Source organism: Indicator indicator, chromosome 17 (genome assembly GCF_027791375.1).
Source record: "Indicator indicator isolate 239-I01 chromosome 17, UM_Iind_1.1, whole genome shotgun sequence".
In the NCBI taxonomy this organism is placed as follows: Eukaryota; Metazoa; Chordata; class Aves; order Piciformes; family Indicatoridae; genus Indicator; species Indicator indicator.
In genome coordinates this window covers 20,534,324-20,550,688 of record NC_072026.1, presented here as the reverse complement: position 1 = coordinate 20,550,688, position 16,365 = coordinate 20,534,324, and the positions used below count along the sequence as shown (strand labels likewise).

General features: G+C 56.4%; 1 protein-coding gene across 4 annotated transcripts; it reads right to left on the bottom strand.

Annotated features, from left to right (window-relative positions):
* Nucleotides 1-11,877: 11,877 nt before the first annotated feature.
* SNX12 (sorting nexin 12) lies at nt 11,878-16,355 on the bottom strand. 4 transcript variants are annotated; one of them, XR_008489269.1, is made up of 5 exons: nt 16,191-16,355; nt 14,307-14,402; nt 13,966-14,090; nt 13,297-13,582; nt 11,878-13,177 (listed from the first exon to the last, which is right to left on the bottom strand). XR_008489269.1 is itself a non-coding variant. In XM_054388414.1 (4 exons), exons 1-4 carry the CDS (start codon nt 16,353-16,355, stop codon nt 13,480-13,482), a joined length of 489 nt encoding a protein of 162 aa, XP_054244389.1. In that variant the 3' UTR covers nt 11,878-13,479. The 4 variants fall into 4 exon arrangements, 3 of the variants coding, with proteins under 3 accessions (XP_054244389.1, XP_054244390.1, XP_054244391.1); XM_054388414.1 differs by having other exon boundaries at nt 11,878-13,582; XM_054388415.1 differs by having other exon boundaries at nt 11,878-13,582; nt 16,239-16,355.
* Between the last annotated feature and the right edge of the window lie 10 nt (nt 16,356-16,365).

Sequence of the window (16,365 nt, the reverse complement as noted above, 5' to 3'; positions counted from 1 at the left end):
TGCCAGGGTCAGGGCTGCGGCGCTGGGCTGTGTGCTGCCCCTGCCCCTGGCAGAGCAGAGGTGGCAGAGATGAGTCTCTGGGCCGGGTGGGAGACTTGGTCTCTGCCACCCCCCAGCCCTGCCGAGGAGCAGTGGCACCTGCACAGCCCTGCCACCATGCCAGCTGCTGTCAGAGATGCTGCTTTCCCTGTGCAGGGAAGGCCCCATGTGGGGGTGCAGCTGTGCCCACCCTGTCTGTCCTTGTGGATGTGGTCACCACTTCCCCTGTGAGCTTCCCAAGCGCTGGGGGCAGCCATGGCTGGAGCCATGGGACAAGGCTTGAGGCAGCTTCTTCTGGTACCACCAGTGGCCCAGTACTGCCTGGCAGGAGGGGGTTCAAGCAGCCAACATCCCCCTCCGTGCCGAGGGTTTGCCTCTGGCTGAGCCCCATGCTGCCTCAGCCATGCTGCATGGTGTGAGCATTGAGCTGGGGTGCCTGTGACGGTGCCCACAGTGCAGCTGTGCCCGTGTCCAGCCTGTGCATGATTGGTGTTTTCCTGCCTTTGTAGAATTTCTGGTGTCTTCGTGGTGCTGACTTTCATACCTATGAACTAAATGGGGTTCAAGTGCTTGGCTATATTGTCCTGCCATGTCTTGTGTTCATGCCCTGTGATCACAGAACCCCAGGCACAACTCCATGTGCTACCAGGCCGGGTGCCAGGCTGGTGCCAGCTCAGAGCAGGGCTTAGCTCCAGCCGGCTGTGCTGCGTGAGCTCCCTGCCTGAAACCTGCTGGCTGGAGCCACCAGAGCTCACCAAGTCACCTGGCACAGCAAGTCAGGACCTGTGGAGCAGTGCTTTGGGCCAGCACTGCTGGCACCTCTGGGCAGGACACCACGGCCCCATCCTGCAGTCCCTGAACTGCATGGGAGTGTCACCAGGTGCCAGGGTGAGGGGCTGCAGTAATAACTTGGCATCTCTGGAGGCTCCAGCACTGGCCTGCAGAGGAAGTGTGGCCAGGAGATGGGCTGCATCCATGTGAGGAGATGATGATTCCCAGATCCTGGTCTGCTCTGGATCAGCTTTGACAGATGATTCTGCAAACTAAACTGATTTAGGGCAGAAGGATCTGGCATGGCTTCAGCATCTCTCCCTGTTTGCTGCCAGTGGAGCAGGGGCAGCGCCTGGCCAGCAGCAGGGCCCCACACCCGCAGCTCTGCTTGGCCCCAGTGCTGCAGCAGTGAGCCCTGCCCCGAGGCCATGCCTGCAGTGAGAGAGGCTGCAGCACCTGCCCTGGCCTTGTGCCAGGCACTGCCTGCCCTGCTGCCCCGGGCCAGGCTGCCCTGCCAGCCCCCTGGGCTCCAACACTCAGGCACAGCTGACGCCTGGCACTAGCTCCTTGCAGGTGCTCCCAGCTCTGCCCATGCCTGTGCCTCCCTGTGCTGTTCTGGGTCCCATCACTGCCCCTGGTGGGCATCTCCTGGCTGGGGGCAGCACTTGGGGTCCTGCTGAGCCCTGAGCATGCAGCCCCTCCAGCACCCTGGGTCTGGGTGGAGTTGGCCAAGCCTAGCGGGCAATGGGCAGGTGATGCCACTGCAGCCCTCAGCTCCTGGCTTGGCACTGCTGCAGCCCCCTGTGCCCTGATGCCCACATCCCCCATGCATGTGTGCACATCCATGCCCTGGCCTTGTGTGTGTCCATTTGTGCCCATGCTGATGCCTGTGCCTGGCTCCAGGCCATCCCTCTGAGCACCACTGGCCCATCCTGGGTGCCCACTGGGAATGGCAGAACTCCAGTCCTGGAGCTGGGTGCTGGGAGCCCCAGAGAGCTCCCACCTCAGCAGCTCAGCAAGGCAGGCTCTGGCTGGCAGCCGTCAGTCTGTGCCGTCGGACCCTGCTGGTGCAGTGCAGTGGGTCAGTGCCATCCTGTCATGGGCACAGCTGCTGGCAGGAGCCCTCTGCCTCTCTGCCCACCAGCTCCTTCTGCCACATGCAGGTGAGCAGAGCATGCTCCTGGGGGGAGGCTGCCAGGTGCTGGGGGCTGCAGCCTGGGCTTTCCCCTCCCATGCCAGTCTGGAAGGGCATTTTCTGGTTTGGGGAAAGACAGCAAAAAGCAGAGCCTGGCTTTGCTCCTCAGAGGCCCAGTGCCCAGCTCTGTGCACAGCTGCCTGTGGTTTACCCATCAGCTGGGCAGGTGCCACCCAGCTCTGCGGCCCAGGCTCTGCTCCTGCTGCTGCCCAGCCCTGGGGCCTGGCGGAGCCCTTGAGGGAGCCAAACAAGCCCGGAGCTGCTCCCCTGCCTGAGCCTCTGCCACTGTGTGGGTTCTAGGCAGATGGGGCACAAGTGTGGGCAGGAGCATGAGCAGGGGAGGCATGGAGGCAGGGCTGGCTCCTGTCACAGTGCCATCTTGCTAGTTCCAGTGCCAGAAGCATCATTGGGGCAGCCCCTGTGGGAGCTACAGCCAGGTCTTGGCTTGTGATCTCCCTGCCTCAAGGGAGAGTTGCCACTGCAGAGCCTGCCCCTGCAGTGCTGCCCTGCCAGAACAGGGCTGGCCCTGGCATGTGGAGATGGGTTAGCAGATTACATGTTGCACTGTGATCTCTTTGGCAGCCAAAGCAGGCTGGGCCCTGCTGCTCTGGGGCACCAAACGGGCCTGGGGAGTTAGTGAGCTGCCTTCTGCCCTCTGGGACCATGGAACAGGTCAAGATCTTCCCCACTGGCTCATGGGGCAGAGCTGAGCCAGGCAGCTGCTGGGCAAGACACATCCCCTGGAACAGGCTAATCCCCTGGAACCTACTAGTCTTACTCAGCTGCTCCAGGCAGGTCCCTGCTCTTCTGTTTTGTGTGGTAACAGCTTAAGTGGTGCCCCGCCCTGTGCTGGCACTGGGCTGTGCCATCCCATGATGCTGCTGCCTGAGCCACAGCGGGGGCCAACCCTGATGGTGCAGGCTTAAGCTTCTCCTGGCCCTGCCTCTGCACCTCTGCCACAGGAGCTTGCTGCAGGTGGTGGCTTTGCTCTGCACGCTGCAGCTGGTGAGCTGGGTCCCGCTCCTGCTCCATGCTCTGTGCTCCAACCAGCCACAGAGTGGTTCCTGTTACAGCCTGCCCCATGCTGCCCCATGCAGGCTGAAGCTGTGGCATGCCTGGCAGGAGACTGCTCTGCTTCCTCAGGGATTCCAGGAGCATCTCCTTTGGAAGACAACTGTCCCAACACACCCACACCCTCACCAGGCTGGGAGGGAACCCCATGCAAGGGCTGCAGAGAGAAGCAGAAGCAGCCTGGGTGACACCATTGGCAGATTGATGGCACAGATGTCACCTTAAAAAACAGGCCTTAAGCCTGGCTTATTACCTTAAGCTAGCATTTCAAAGGCCAGGCCTTTGGCCTGTCTGCATTTCCAAGAGCAATAGTGAGCAAGACGTGGAGATTTTTTTTTTCTTTCCTCTGTTTCTTGGAGAACGTTGAGTTTTTCATTACCTCAGCTAGTCAGGAGACATTTTGCTCCCATTTCACCACCTGTTCTGGAACATACTGTTTTTGTCACAAGTTGTTTTCAAACCTTTTCCTTTGCTTCCTGATCAATAGAGGTCAAGTATGTAAACTAAGCAGAGATAAGAAAGGAAGTTTATGGTAGGAGTTGTTTATCAGGAACTAAGGGCAGGTAAGAGTACAAGTCCTGATTGCCCAGGAAGCCTGAAGGATGGTTTAAGCTCCTTTGCTTGGTGCTGACAAGGAGTTGGCATCAGGGTTCTTTAGAGAAAGAGCTTGATGTCAGCCAAGGAAAGTGACCTCTGCTTCCAGCACATTCCCTGCTCACAACCTGGAGAGGCAGCTGCATGGTTGCTGCTCTGGAGGTTTCTCTTGGGCCTCCCCAGGTCTCTCAGTCTGTTGGCTGCACTGCCCAACTTAGCACTGCTCCAGCAGTGTGAGCATAAAGGATGTTCTCTTCTCATAGGACCTTTGTGCACCAGTGAAAAGTGTCTGAAGGCAGCCTGGGGGCCTGAGCCTTCTGGGCACAAAGTGTGCCCCATCCAGGAGCCTGCCCAAGGCAGGAGGTGCTGCTCCAGAACCCTGTCAGCCTCTGTGTTTGGCAGTGCTCTTTGGCAAGGATGCTTCTTCTGGCTGATGCAGCATGGTGCCACATGGGTACCTACACGTGGAAGCATGAGCCAAGAGCTGAGAGCATCTACTGACTTGTAAATGTTCTCTTCTGCTTGTGGGTCTGTCTGGGACTGCTGAAGAAGGAAGGGATCCTGATGTTTACTGTAGCTGCAGTAGCTGAGGTGGGTTCTCCTCAGCAAATCCATGCAGCCTTTGCAGAGGATGTGCTGAAGAGGAAGGGTGCATAGAGTGCTAGGCCTGGTTTGGGACTTGCTGAATGAGACACTTCCTCAAGGTGGAGGTGAGTGGGAGACTGAGATCTGCATAGAGCTGGAATCAGCATCTTGCACAAACAGGGACTGATGCCTTCCACCGTCATCAAACAGCTCAGGCACCTGGCTAAACAGATTTCTGTGTCTTCTGTCACACACATGGGAGTGATGTGTTCACACCAGGCTCTTCTAGGAGCACCCTGCTCATCTGAGAGTTCCATGCTGGTACCTCTCTTCATCTTCTTCACGTTTTCCTAGCTCCTTGCCATGTTTGCCCAGGCAATTATTCCCTCTGTAATTGGTATTCTCCACCAGGAACTCCCCATGGCTGCTGCTTAGCCAGGCTGACAGGTGGCTACTTGTCTTTGTCACTTTGGAGTCAGTGCTCTGCTCAGGGGCAGCCTGCATCACAGTCTTCTAAGTGCTGTCATTGTTTCAACCTGCTGAAGACCAGACCTGCAGTTCCTTCAGGCCTCCTGACAGCTCTGCAGGCACAGCAACCTGTCTGGCAAAACAAACAGGCAGGAGACACTAGCCTAAGCTGAGCAGAACCCCACCCCAGCTGAAGTGGCTACAGGGGGGTCATGGCACAGGTAAGATCCCAACATCTGCCTCTCCCAGTCTCCTGCTGGAATTCTTTAGCAAAATGAAAGTTCTGCTGACAGGTTTTCTATATCAACAACAACTTGAAAGTCCCTCCCCAGCTCTCCTGAAACCCCTTCAGCTGCTCTGGAGCCTTCTCTTCTCCATCCTGACAGCCCCAACTCTCCCAGCCTGTCCCCACAGGGGAGCTTCTCCAGCCCTCTGATCATCTTGGTGGCCCCCTCTGAAGCCTCTCCAGCAGCTCCAGGTCCTTCTTGTGCTGGGGGCCCCAGAGCTGGAGGCAGTGCTGCAGGTGGGGTGTGAGCAGAGCAGAGCAGAGGGGCAGAATCCCCTCCCTGTGCTGCTGCTCTCCCTGCTCTGGATGCAGCTCAGCACACAGCTGCCTGCTGGGCTGCCAGGGACCAGTGCTGGCTCCTGGGCAGTTTGTCACCACCTGACACCCCCAAGGCCTTCTCCTCCAGGCTGCTTTGGAGCCACTTCTCACCCAGCCTGGATCTGTGCTTGGAACTGGCCTGACCCAGGTGCAGGACCTTGCACTTGGCCTTGTTGAACTTCATGAGGTTGGCTCAGGCCCAGCTCTGCAGCCTGTCCAGGTCCCTCTGGATGGATCCCTCCACTGTGACACCACACAGCTTGGTGTCACCCCCTCTGGAGTAGGTTGAGAGAAGGCCACCAGTATGATCAGAGGTCTGGAGCACCTCTGCTGTGGGGACAGGCTGGGAGACTTGGGGCTGTTCAACCTGGAAAAGAGAAGGCTCCAGGGAGACCTCCGAGCTGCATTTCAAGATCTGCAGGGGAGCTGCAGGCAGGCTGGGGAGGGACTGTTCAGAAGGGGCTGTGGGGATAGGATGAGAGGCAATGGTTTGAAAGTGGAGCAGGGCAGAGGTAGGTTGGACATCAGGAAGGAGTTGTGCACAGTGAGGCTGGTGAGACACTGGCACAGGCTGCCCAGGGAGGTGGTTGAGGCTCCATCCCTGGAGACATTCAAGGGTCACTTCCAGCCCATTGCAATCTATGTTTTTATTTTAACAGACACACAGATTACGATAATTTTGGTCTTAAATAATATTACAGTTTTGTTACAAATGCCCAACAAATTAAACCAGCTTGTCCTTGTGGACACTCTGGATTGGCACAGGGGAGTCTGTGATCCCAGGTGCAGTTTTCTGGCATTCAGAGCCCCTGGGAACAAAAAGAAGAAGTCCTAGATTGCAGTACAGCATGCAGATGTTGGCTTACAAGGTGGCTGCTGTGTTAGCACCATAACCCTTGTCCCATCCTGAGGCATTTTAGCCAACACCAACTGGCTCCATACTATAGGTTTCTGAGCAATGCCTGCAGCTGACCCCTGGGAGACAAAAAGGTCTTTCTGCCATCACATGAGATATGGACAAGCTGAGAGTTGGGCAAAGGAGAACCTCGTGAAGTTCAGTAAGTATAAGTGCAGGGTCCTGCATGTGGGGAGGAACAGGTCCAGGCACCAGGACAGACTGGTGGGCAAAAGACCTTGGAGTGCTGGTGGGCAGCAAGTTCTGCGTGGTACAGCAATGTGCCCTTGTGGCCAAGAGGGTCAATGGCATCCTGGGGTGCATCAAAAGTGTGGCAGGCAGATCTGGGGAAGTTCTCCTGCCCCTCTGCTCTGCCCTGCTGAGACCACACCTGGAATACTGTGTCCAGGTTTGGGTTTTCCAGTTCAAGAGGGATAGGGAACTGATGGAGAGAGTCCAATGAGGACAATAGGGAGACTGGAACTTCTGTGATGTGAAGAAAGGCTGAGAGCCCTGGGGCTGTTTAGTCTGGAGAGGAGAAGGCTGAGAGGGGATAAGGGGTCAGGTTCTGTTCAGTATTGCCCAGTGACAGGACAAGGAACAAGAGGTACAAACTAGAACTCAGGAGGTTCCACCTCAGCATGCGGAGAAACTTCTGTGGTGTGAAGGTGCTGGAGCCCTGGAGCAGGCTGCCCAGAGAGGTTGTGGATTCTCCTTCTCTGGAGATCTTCAAACCCCACCTGGATGTGTTCCTGTGTGACCTGCCCTGGGTGACCCTGCTCTGGCAGGGGGGTTGGACTGGGTGATCTCTAGACATCCTTCCCACCCCCTGGCATTCTGTAATTCAGTGGGTCAGTGAATGCTCACACTGTCCTTTCTTTTCTTTTCCACAATGTTTGGCATGATGCCAGGTAAAGGTGTGGTGTTCAATCACCTAAAATCAGCTGCAGGACCCAAGAACTGCAGTGGGAAGCACACCAGTGAGAATATCTTCTTCCCAGTCTGTTACCACCCCATCACTGCCAGTGTGTGTGCCAGCAGGCAGAGGGTACTGTCTGTGCTGGGGCAGGGGTGTAGACAGCTGTAATAGCTTGAGGCTTGTCTGGGAGGCCACAGATAAGGGGAGTTCACCAGACCGGGTCAATAGGAGATGACTTGGAGACCTCTTTAATGCATCCCTCTCACACATCATGTGTGTGCAGGCTGCACTTCACAGAATCCCAGATCTGGTTGGAAGAGGCCTCCAGGCTCACCCAGTCCAGCCTTCCACCCAGCACTGCAGGGCCAACACCAAACCATGGCCCTAAGCACCAGGCCCACAGCTGCTGGAACATTCCTGGGGATGGTGACTCCAGCACTGCCCTGGGCAGCCTGTTCCAATATCTGAGATCCCTTCCAGGGCAGAAATATTTCCTGAATCCAGCCTGAGCCTGCCCTGCTGCAGCTTGCAACCATTTCCTCTGCTCCTGTCCCTTGCCACCAAGGAGCAGAGGCTGCTCCCTGCATGCTCCAGCCTCCCTTCAGGGAGCTGTAGAGAGCAATGAGGTCTCCCTCAGCCTCCTCTTCTCCAGCCTGAACACTCCCAGCTCCCTGAGCCCCATCCTCTAGCCCAGGAGCTCCAGGATGAGAGGCAATGGTTTGAAAGTGGAGCAGGGCAGAGTTAGGTTGGACACCAGGAGGGAGTTGTGCACAGTGAGGGTGGGGACACACTGGAACAGGCTGCCCAGGGAGGTGGCTGAGGCTCCATCCCTGGAGACATTCAAGCTGAGCCTGGCTGTGTCCCTGTGCAGCCTGCTCTAGCTGGAGGTGTCCCTACTGCCTGCAGGAGGTTAGACAAGATGACCTTGGAGGCTCCCTTCCAACCCAATACATTCTATGACTCTCCAGGGCCTCACCCAGACATCAGGCAGTGTGTCAAGCTGCCTGCATCAACCTCCTGCACAGAGAAGGCAGCAGGGCAGGGCTTCCAGCACTGGCAGGCAGGAACAGTGAGGGACTGAGTCCCAATTGCTACTTCCCCACCAGCTGCCCCCATCCACTGACTCAAGCCCCCTGGTAATAAAACAGCAGCAAGTGGCTGCGGAAGCCCATGGGGTTTCCTCCCACATCCACTGTGGAGGGGGTTCAAGGCAGAAGCCTGCCTGCATGGCTGCCTACCATCATCTGGATCCACGTATCCTACCTGGAAGCACAACGTTTGTCCAGAAAGGCTTCCTTGGAGCCACGCTCTCTCTTCGCCCACCAGAGGCCACCTCCTCCACACAACAGCCCTCAAGTCTCTGGCTGAGCAGAAGACCCAGAGCTGGACTCAGCCCTGCCCTTTCTGCTCAGCCCTTTGAACAGCAGGCAGCAGCAGGCACTGGCCCTAACCCAGCAGACAGCAAACATCATTGCAAAAACATAGCTTTATTTGAGGTAGAAAACGTGTTCTTTCAAGGGCTCCCCAAACATCACTGGCCCAGTGGCTCAGGTAGGTGGACTACTGGCTGTTGTGAGTCTCCCAGGGTGCTGGCTGTCAGTCTCTCCCCAAGTCACTGCTCACCTCCACTGCTGCATCTCCAGAACAGATCCTTGGGGAGCAACAGCAGCATCACAGCACTGCTGCTCCTGGTAGTCAGCCTCTGCCCCATGGGGAAGGCCATGGGCTGCATCCTGTCCCCCTGGCAGCCCTGTTACAGTGGCTGGATCACCAGAGCACCCCTGCAGGCTGCCCAGGGCCAGGGCTCACCCTACATGAGGGAACATACCCTACTGCTTCTGGCTAAGCCTGCAGGGAGGAGATGACCCAGCAACAAGCTTCACGGCTGGGCAGTATTCTCAGCTGCAGGCAGGAGTCAAGTACATGAGTGCCCAGCCCAGCTGAACACCTCACCCCCAGACCCTCTGAGGTGGCAGCTTGGGTCCTGCTCTATGCCGAGACAAGAAGCCAGCCCTGTCCCGCAGAGCTGCAGGCCTGGGCTACAAGCAGCAATGCAAGTGTCATCTGGATTGCAGGTGTCCTGCAGTCTCCAAAACAGCCAGCCCCACGTACCAAGTTTACCCTTCACTTGCTCTGTCTCAGACTTCACACATACCACCTCAGTCTTCAGATGTTCCAGCTCCTGCAGACTGGCAAGAGGAGGGGGTGTGGGTGGTGGTCAAGCCCTAGAGTGACCTGCAGTCCTGCCCCAGCACAGCCCTTCCTCTGGAGAAGCATCTCTGCAGGCAAGGCATACACACAGCTGTTCTTGGGGAGCCCTGATCACTCCTCTCCATATGTCACAGCAGGGCCCCATTTTGCCATCCAGCCCTGTGTGATGGTTTGAAACTGTCTTTTTAATTTTATTTTGCAAAGTTCAAGCAGAGAAAGCAAAAGAGTGTAAATAAGTCACTATTGGGTGTAAGAAAGCAAAATAATGGTTATTCTAAACACTTCCATTGGATAGATAGAAATGTTTAAGAACTACTACTCAAAACAAAGTAGGCACAGTCGGGGCAACTTGCTGGGCTGTCTGGCTGCTGTTTCTTCTCTTCTGGCTGAAGATAACACACTAACCTTGACGAGGTAAGTTAACAGCCTTTCTGCTTTTAGCTAACTCTGCTTTCTTCCAGGGAGGCCTAGGGGGGAGGCCCCTTGGGAAAGGTCCCCTTTGGGGGGAAGCAAAGGGAGCTTGGTTGTGCTTTTCTGTTGATTGTATATATTTGTAAATGTTGTGAATTTTGTATATTTGTACATATTCATTGCATTTCATCATAGATTGTAGATCTGCTTGTAAATACAGCTTTCATTTGCTTCCAGACTGAGCTAGCCTGGTTATTGTTGGTGTGGGGGGAATTTCAGCTCACAGTGACACACCCTGCCTCAAGAGCCTGGGGCTGCTGCAGTGCAGCCCAGCTGAACCCCAAGCCCAGCACCCACAGGATCACTGCTAGGCTGTGCTCATGGCAGCAGCAGTGCCTGGCAAAGGAGCCTCTGCCTGCTTGTCAGTCAGCAATGGCCAGTGCCTGTGGGTCACAAGGATCCCTTTGCCAGGCTACAACCACACAGCTTCAAGCCCTAAAACTGCAGGCAAAGGAACAAACACCTTTTGTAGGGAGGAGACCTGGCACCTTGGAGCCTGCTACCAGCTCTGTTCACCCATTCTGATAAGTTCAGTGTGTCAGGAGGTACAAAAGTGACTCCACAAGCCACAGCAGCTGTGCATCTTTTCAAAGTCACCTAAAAAACACATGTAGAGAAGCCAGCAGTCCCCTGAGTACTGGAGAGGTGGAAAATCCATGCAGCAAATACCAGGTCTTGTGGAAACCCCAGGGAAAGGCTAAAACCACACAAGTGCCAGCCAAGAAATTGACAGCCATAGGTCCCACCACCTTGCACCTGTGGCACAGCTGGCCCAAGTCACTGCCTGAAAGGTGTTCTGTGGTGCCAGGACACAGCTGGCTCCTACCTGCACAGCAGGGACTGCAGCCTTATGGAGTTGGGAAACAGGGTGAGGGGCTGGAAACAGAGCGTTTGCTGTTTGGCTGTACCTGTGAGAAGCAGCATCACCACCACAATACCACTGCCATCCTCTACCCCACTGCACGCAGGCCACAGCTGCTCCCAGATCGTGTCGGAGACAGAAGTCTTCCACCCAATAGGCACTGCCAGGACATGACCCGACACCTCCGAGCTTCCATCAGCCCGGGCCTCCTGCTTGGCGTTTGCTCAGTTAGAACAGACAGCTTCACCCAGCACGGTGGGGACGGCCTCCATGCTTTCTCTTTCTCCGCAGGTTCCAGGACTGCAGGCTGCCCAGCTGCAGTTCTGGGGAAGGCAGCACACCCTTCGCGCAGAGCAGGCACCACCAGGCACGCCTGTTCAGGCAGGACCCCGTGCGGAGGAGCACTGCCCGCTCTTCCCCATGCTCAGCCTGACACAAGGCAAGAGCCCAGCGCACACTCTCCTCACCGTGGTGGACTTAACTCTCTCCACCCATCCCGGCTCACCTCGGGCGTGCGGCAGCGGGCTCCTGGCCAGCCTTGGGCAGCTGCACACTGCCGGCCTGCCACACGGGGCCTATCCGGCATCGGTCTGCAGGCGGCGGGGGACGGAGCCGCACGCGTCCGGGGCCTCGCAGCCGCCCGTGCTGGGACCGTTGGTAGGCGCGGCGCCGTCGAGGGGTGACGAGGAGCACGGCGGCACAGACATTAAACCATCAGGACACACGGGGCTGCTCGTGTCCGTGCACTCTGCCGGAGCGGCGGCGAAGAAGCGCAACCGTGACGCGAGGGCGCAGCAGTCGTGCTCCAGAGAGCTGCGGTGCAAGTGGACACATGCGGACGGCTGGCCGGCGTGGCGGTCGCGGCTTCCCGTGGGGCAGAGGGAGCCGCAGCCCCCCACAGCCCCTTCCTGCCACCGTCTCTCCCACACCCCTGCGCCCGCTCCCTGCCGCCTCGGGAGTCTACGCGCACCGTCCCGCCCGGTCCTGTCCCGCCTCGCTTCGGAGGCTCCGGCCGCGCCCCGCCCCCGCCCCCTACCTCCCTCCCCCGGCAGATGCGCGCTGGCGGCGCTGCTCCCGCGCACCACAGGACCAGGCAGAGATTTGGCTTCACAGTGGTTTAATGCGAACGGACGCGGACGTTACACTGACGAGGTGCAGACAGCTGGGTGGGTGGCAGCCCTGCGGCAGGACAGGCAGGAGAAAAGGGCCACCCCAAGCGTGGGCCGGCATCGACACGACGGGAACGAGGGCAGCCTCAGAGGCAAGCACGGCCGCCTTCACCGGCATCTGCTTCCGCACTGCCTCACAGCCCTTCCTGGGCCGAGCCAGCCCCCAGAGCAGTTCCCTCCCGGTCTCAGCGACTTGTCCCCCTCCCTGCGAGCTGCCTCTCACACGAGTTCCTCACCAGCAAACTCGGGAGACCTTAGGGGTTGCATTTGGCAGGGACAGGAAGGCAGTCACTGCAGATCTATCTCAAAAAAAAAGGTTCAGCTGTGCCACTGTAAAGTGATCAAGTGCTTTATAAACCAGCCAGCCTTGACCTGAGAAGCTCCTGAGCGGAGGCCCAACTTCACTCATTGCAGCCGTGGCAGCTGAAGGAGCCTCCAAAGGATAGTTCTGCTGCAGCAAGTCACAGCCTCGTGGTCCTCCTCAAGGTCTGAGCACCTCCCTGACCAGCCTTGGGTACTCACTTCCACACAAGTAACTGCCTGGCTCACTGCAGAACAGGGGAGAGTACACAAAGAGCTGCTGCTACTTCTGCTTCATAAAACAAACGCCTAAGGCAGGACTGACTCACCATTTTCTGCTGTCCCTTTTCTGGAGAGGTGGCCTCATCCCAGGCCCCACTGCTGGGCTCCTCTGGTAACAGCCATCACAGCCACACACTGCAACAGCCCTCACCAGTCCTCTCCTGCTCCTCCTCAGCCAGACCTGTTTCCTCCCCTCTGCAGCTGGGATGCAGGAGTAGATCACCACAGCTCAGCTAAGCCGGCAGCTGCTGGAGACACCACCACACTACTCCAGAGCGAAGCAGGCTGTGCTAGGATTCAAATCTTGGGCAGAGGCGTCGCAGCACACACTGCTGCAGCCCAGCCTGGCCAAGACCCCACTTGCCAAACTGCCCTTTCAGAGCATCATGAGCGCATACATCGGGGGAACCCCTTGAGCTGCCAGCAGCACATCAGAACGGAGGGGGATTAACACAAATACACCAAATGGGTCTGTAATGCAGGAGGCTGAGAGCAAGGTTAGAGTAGGTCTTAGGTTTCAGCACTTCCAGACAATGAAGAATGAGAGTTTCATGCAGGGTGAATGGGGTGGATGAGAGACCAACACACCCAGGCACCTACTCACTGTTTTGGATAAGCCTTACTAAAACTCTAATACCTGATGCGATCACTGACCAACATGACAACTGCTATTCTTCCAAGTCTCCTGCAGAGATGCTTGGGGCTGCACAGACAGGGGAGTGAAGGTCATCTCATACCTTCCTGTACAGGGAGAGAGGCAGCTCCTACACCATAATGCCGTAAGCAAGTTCCTGCTCCACACCTACTCACATCTTCCTCCAGGTGTGGGACAACATGCTCACTCGCCTACATTTTCATACCTTTAGGCCAAGACCACAGCCCAGTAGAACAAGCTGCTGCCAGGTATAGAAGAGGAAAATGCTCAACAAACTGGGAGGTTCAAGAGAGGAAAAGCTGGTTCAGAGAAGACAGATTTAGTGTAAAAATAAATGTCATTTTTGCAGGAGGGAGGGTGGAATGGAGGAAGACAGTGCCAGGTGCTCCTACTGGCGCACTTTCCCGGGGACGTAGTTCCTATCAATAGTTTCCTCCTGCAGGAACATGTGTAAGCAGCGCTCGTTCTGTGCCAGGGGGTGTCCAGCAATCCTGGAAGAAAATCAGGTGTGGAAGTTAGCACAGGTGCCCCCAAGGTGCTCACCCATACTGGGCTCAGCTGTGCAACCGCTGCTTGAGCATACCCTGCAGGAGGGCATCAGAATCCTGAACCAGTGCTACCCTGCTGGTGGGTCTGTAACACAGCTGTGCTGCTGCTGTTTGCTTCACTCTCAGAAACGAGCACTAAACACAGCCCACACTCCAGGCAGCACTTGCTTCAGGACCATGGTTTAATCACCCAGCCACAGGGACCATCCCTGAGCGTGGCACCTGCATGCAGCACATCAAGACTCCTTCCCACTCAGCCCACAGCCCTCTTCCAGTGGCAGCAAACAGAAAGGCAGCACATAGTAAACCCTGGACATGAAGCTTACTTGTTAATAAACTGTTCTAGTCCCTGTCTCCGCTCCTCAATGAAGGACTCCTCAAAGATGCCTTCATCTCCTCGGAAGGGCAGCTGTCGTTTCAAAGCTTTTCCAGGCAGTGGTGGCACTACAATCTGAAAGCACAGAATGCCCCTCTCAGCACAATGGCCACCTGCAAGAGCATATCCTTTGCCATTTGGCACTTCCTTCCAACTCCATTATGTGCAGAGAGATCAAGCCCAGCTGATGCCCACCATCACAGTGTCTCTTCTGGTCAGTTCACAGTTATCGCTACAACTGCTCCCACACATCCTGGTTGCAGGAATAGGCAGGTCTGAGCCAGGCCTCACCTTACTGTCTCGTTCCAGCTCATTCTTCAGCCACTCAAAGTCACTGTATCGCCTCCTCACACACGACTCCTTCAGTTTGAAGATCGGAAGGTTTGTCTGTAACAAAAAGAAGTACTTAACCTGCAGGATACTTCTGAAGCCAGATAGTATTCCAACATGTAGCTGAAACCTGAAGCTGCGTTTAGAAAACCAAGCTCTCTGAGAAGGAGGTATCATGACAACACCCAGCTTCTTTATCCAGGACAGAACTCTGAAGCCCTTCAGAATCAAGCAAGCACTTGCAGGCCACTCAGAGCCAACCATTCCCTCCTCTTCAAGTGACTATTTCAGGAACACAGCCCTTCCCCAGAGACACATGCTGGAACCAAGGCTCTAATACAGAGAAGGCTGAGTTTACTATTTTCTTTTTTAACCCTGAGCTCACTCCATTTTGAAGTGATCTACAAGAGAGCTTCACAGCAGCCTGCAGGGGAAAAGAACTTCCAATCCAGCACTGGCATTTCCACGGAAGAACTAAGGAAGGAAATCTGTTTCCAGCAACTGTTCAAAGCTAGATCTTGTGCTTCAGTCTTCTCTCTGAATGGATCACCCACCCTAAGACAGGAGCAGCTTTTTCACAACTGGCTTGTGTCACTGGAGGGACAACTGTGCAGCATTCACCAGCCTTCTCCCTCCTGCTGCTAGAGTCTAAATGGCTACAGTAACTTCACCTCTACCCTATCAGCACAGCCTGAAACATTCAAGAAACTGAGGTAACAAAACTTTCTAGCAAGCAGCACTCAGATGAACACAGGTATTGCGACAAGGTGTTTACCTGTATTCTGAAGTCTATGAAACAAAACCATCTGCTTTCAAAGCATCTCCATAAAAGCTAGTTTTGGTGGGCCTAAGAGGTTCTCACTGCCACCTGTCAGGCACCCTTTGGCAGGCTGATGTAAATCAAGCATTAGAACAGAAGAAACACAAACACCCAATTCTGCTGTAAGTTGGTGGAGACTTAGCAGTTAAATCACACTGCAAACTGAAAGCAACATCAGCATCATAACACTTGTTAAAGGTAGCTTGTTTGATGTGATGTGAAATTTTACTCCCTTCTGCTATAAGCTGCAGAGCTGTGAAGAGGTCCTCAGCTCAGCTTAAGGTGCAGTGAATAGAATCCTGAAAGAATTGCTCAGTCTGGATCATGAGCTTTGTAAAATGACCAAACAGTCACAGAAAGGGCAACTAGACTGCACTGTGATCAGGTCCAAAGATACTGCTACCTAGCTTTCCTCCTCTGCTTGACATAACTAGCTGAACGCAGTCATGCCTTGCTCAACAATGACCCAGTGGTGCCGAAGGGGCTCCAGAGAGAAGAGAGATACAGAAGCCTGCTGAGGCAGCACCCTCCTAGTCCTTGCTCATACCAGCCCTCGCTGGATGCCGAAGGGCTCGGGCAAACCCACCAGCTGCGAGTGCTCCGACCTTGAGCCCCGGCCCACCGGAGAGCCGCAGGCAAGCTGCCAGCCTCATCCCGGCACTGCCCGGCTTGCAGGGCCGGGGCTCACCCCCTCAGCCCGCCACCGCTACGAAAAAGCACTACGCCTACCTGGCTACCCCGAGTCACAAGAGATACGCCCAAGCCTCCTTGCTCGTGCTCCCCACGCACGCGTTGCCCGCACAGGCCGCGCTGGCCAGCGGGCTGAGCCCACTCCGGTCTTCCCCCGCCCCGCCCACCCTCCTCTGGCCACCTCTGCGTCGCGCACCAAGCACTGCCGTCTCTCCCCATGTCGTACACCCGACCACCTCCGCCCTACCAGGGCCCACACGGAGCTCCACGGCGGGCTCCAAGGCCTGCCCGCCCGCCTGCCCGCCCCGGGCCCGCAGGCCCCACGGGGGCCGCACCCGCATCCGGAGCTCGTAGCTGGTGTATCTAGCACGACCCATGCCCACAGTCTGTGGGTTGAAGATGTCGATCTCGAGGAAGTTGCTGGGTGGCCCATACGCGTCCGTCAGGTCCTGCGGCTTGGCGTTCAAGCGCCGGGTATCCGCCACCGCCGCCTCCGACATCGTGGTACCG

Excerpts from the sequence above, each read along its gene's own strand:
- SNX12 (XM_054388414.1), bottom strand. The coding sequence starts at position 16,355 with ATGTCGGAGGCGGCGGTGGCGGATACCCGGCGCTTGAACGCCAAGCCG. Across the intron at positions 14,403-16,190 it reads GCTACGAGCTCCGGATGCGG|ACAAACCTTCCGATCTTCAA; the intron begins GTGCGGCCCCCG and ends TTTTTGTTACAG. Across the intron at positions 14,091-14,306 it reads AGCTGGAACGAGACAGTAAG|ATTGTAGTGCCACCACTGCC; the intron begins GTGAGGCCTGGC and ends CTGTGCTTTCAG.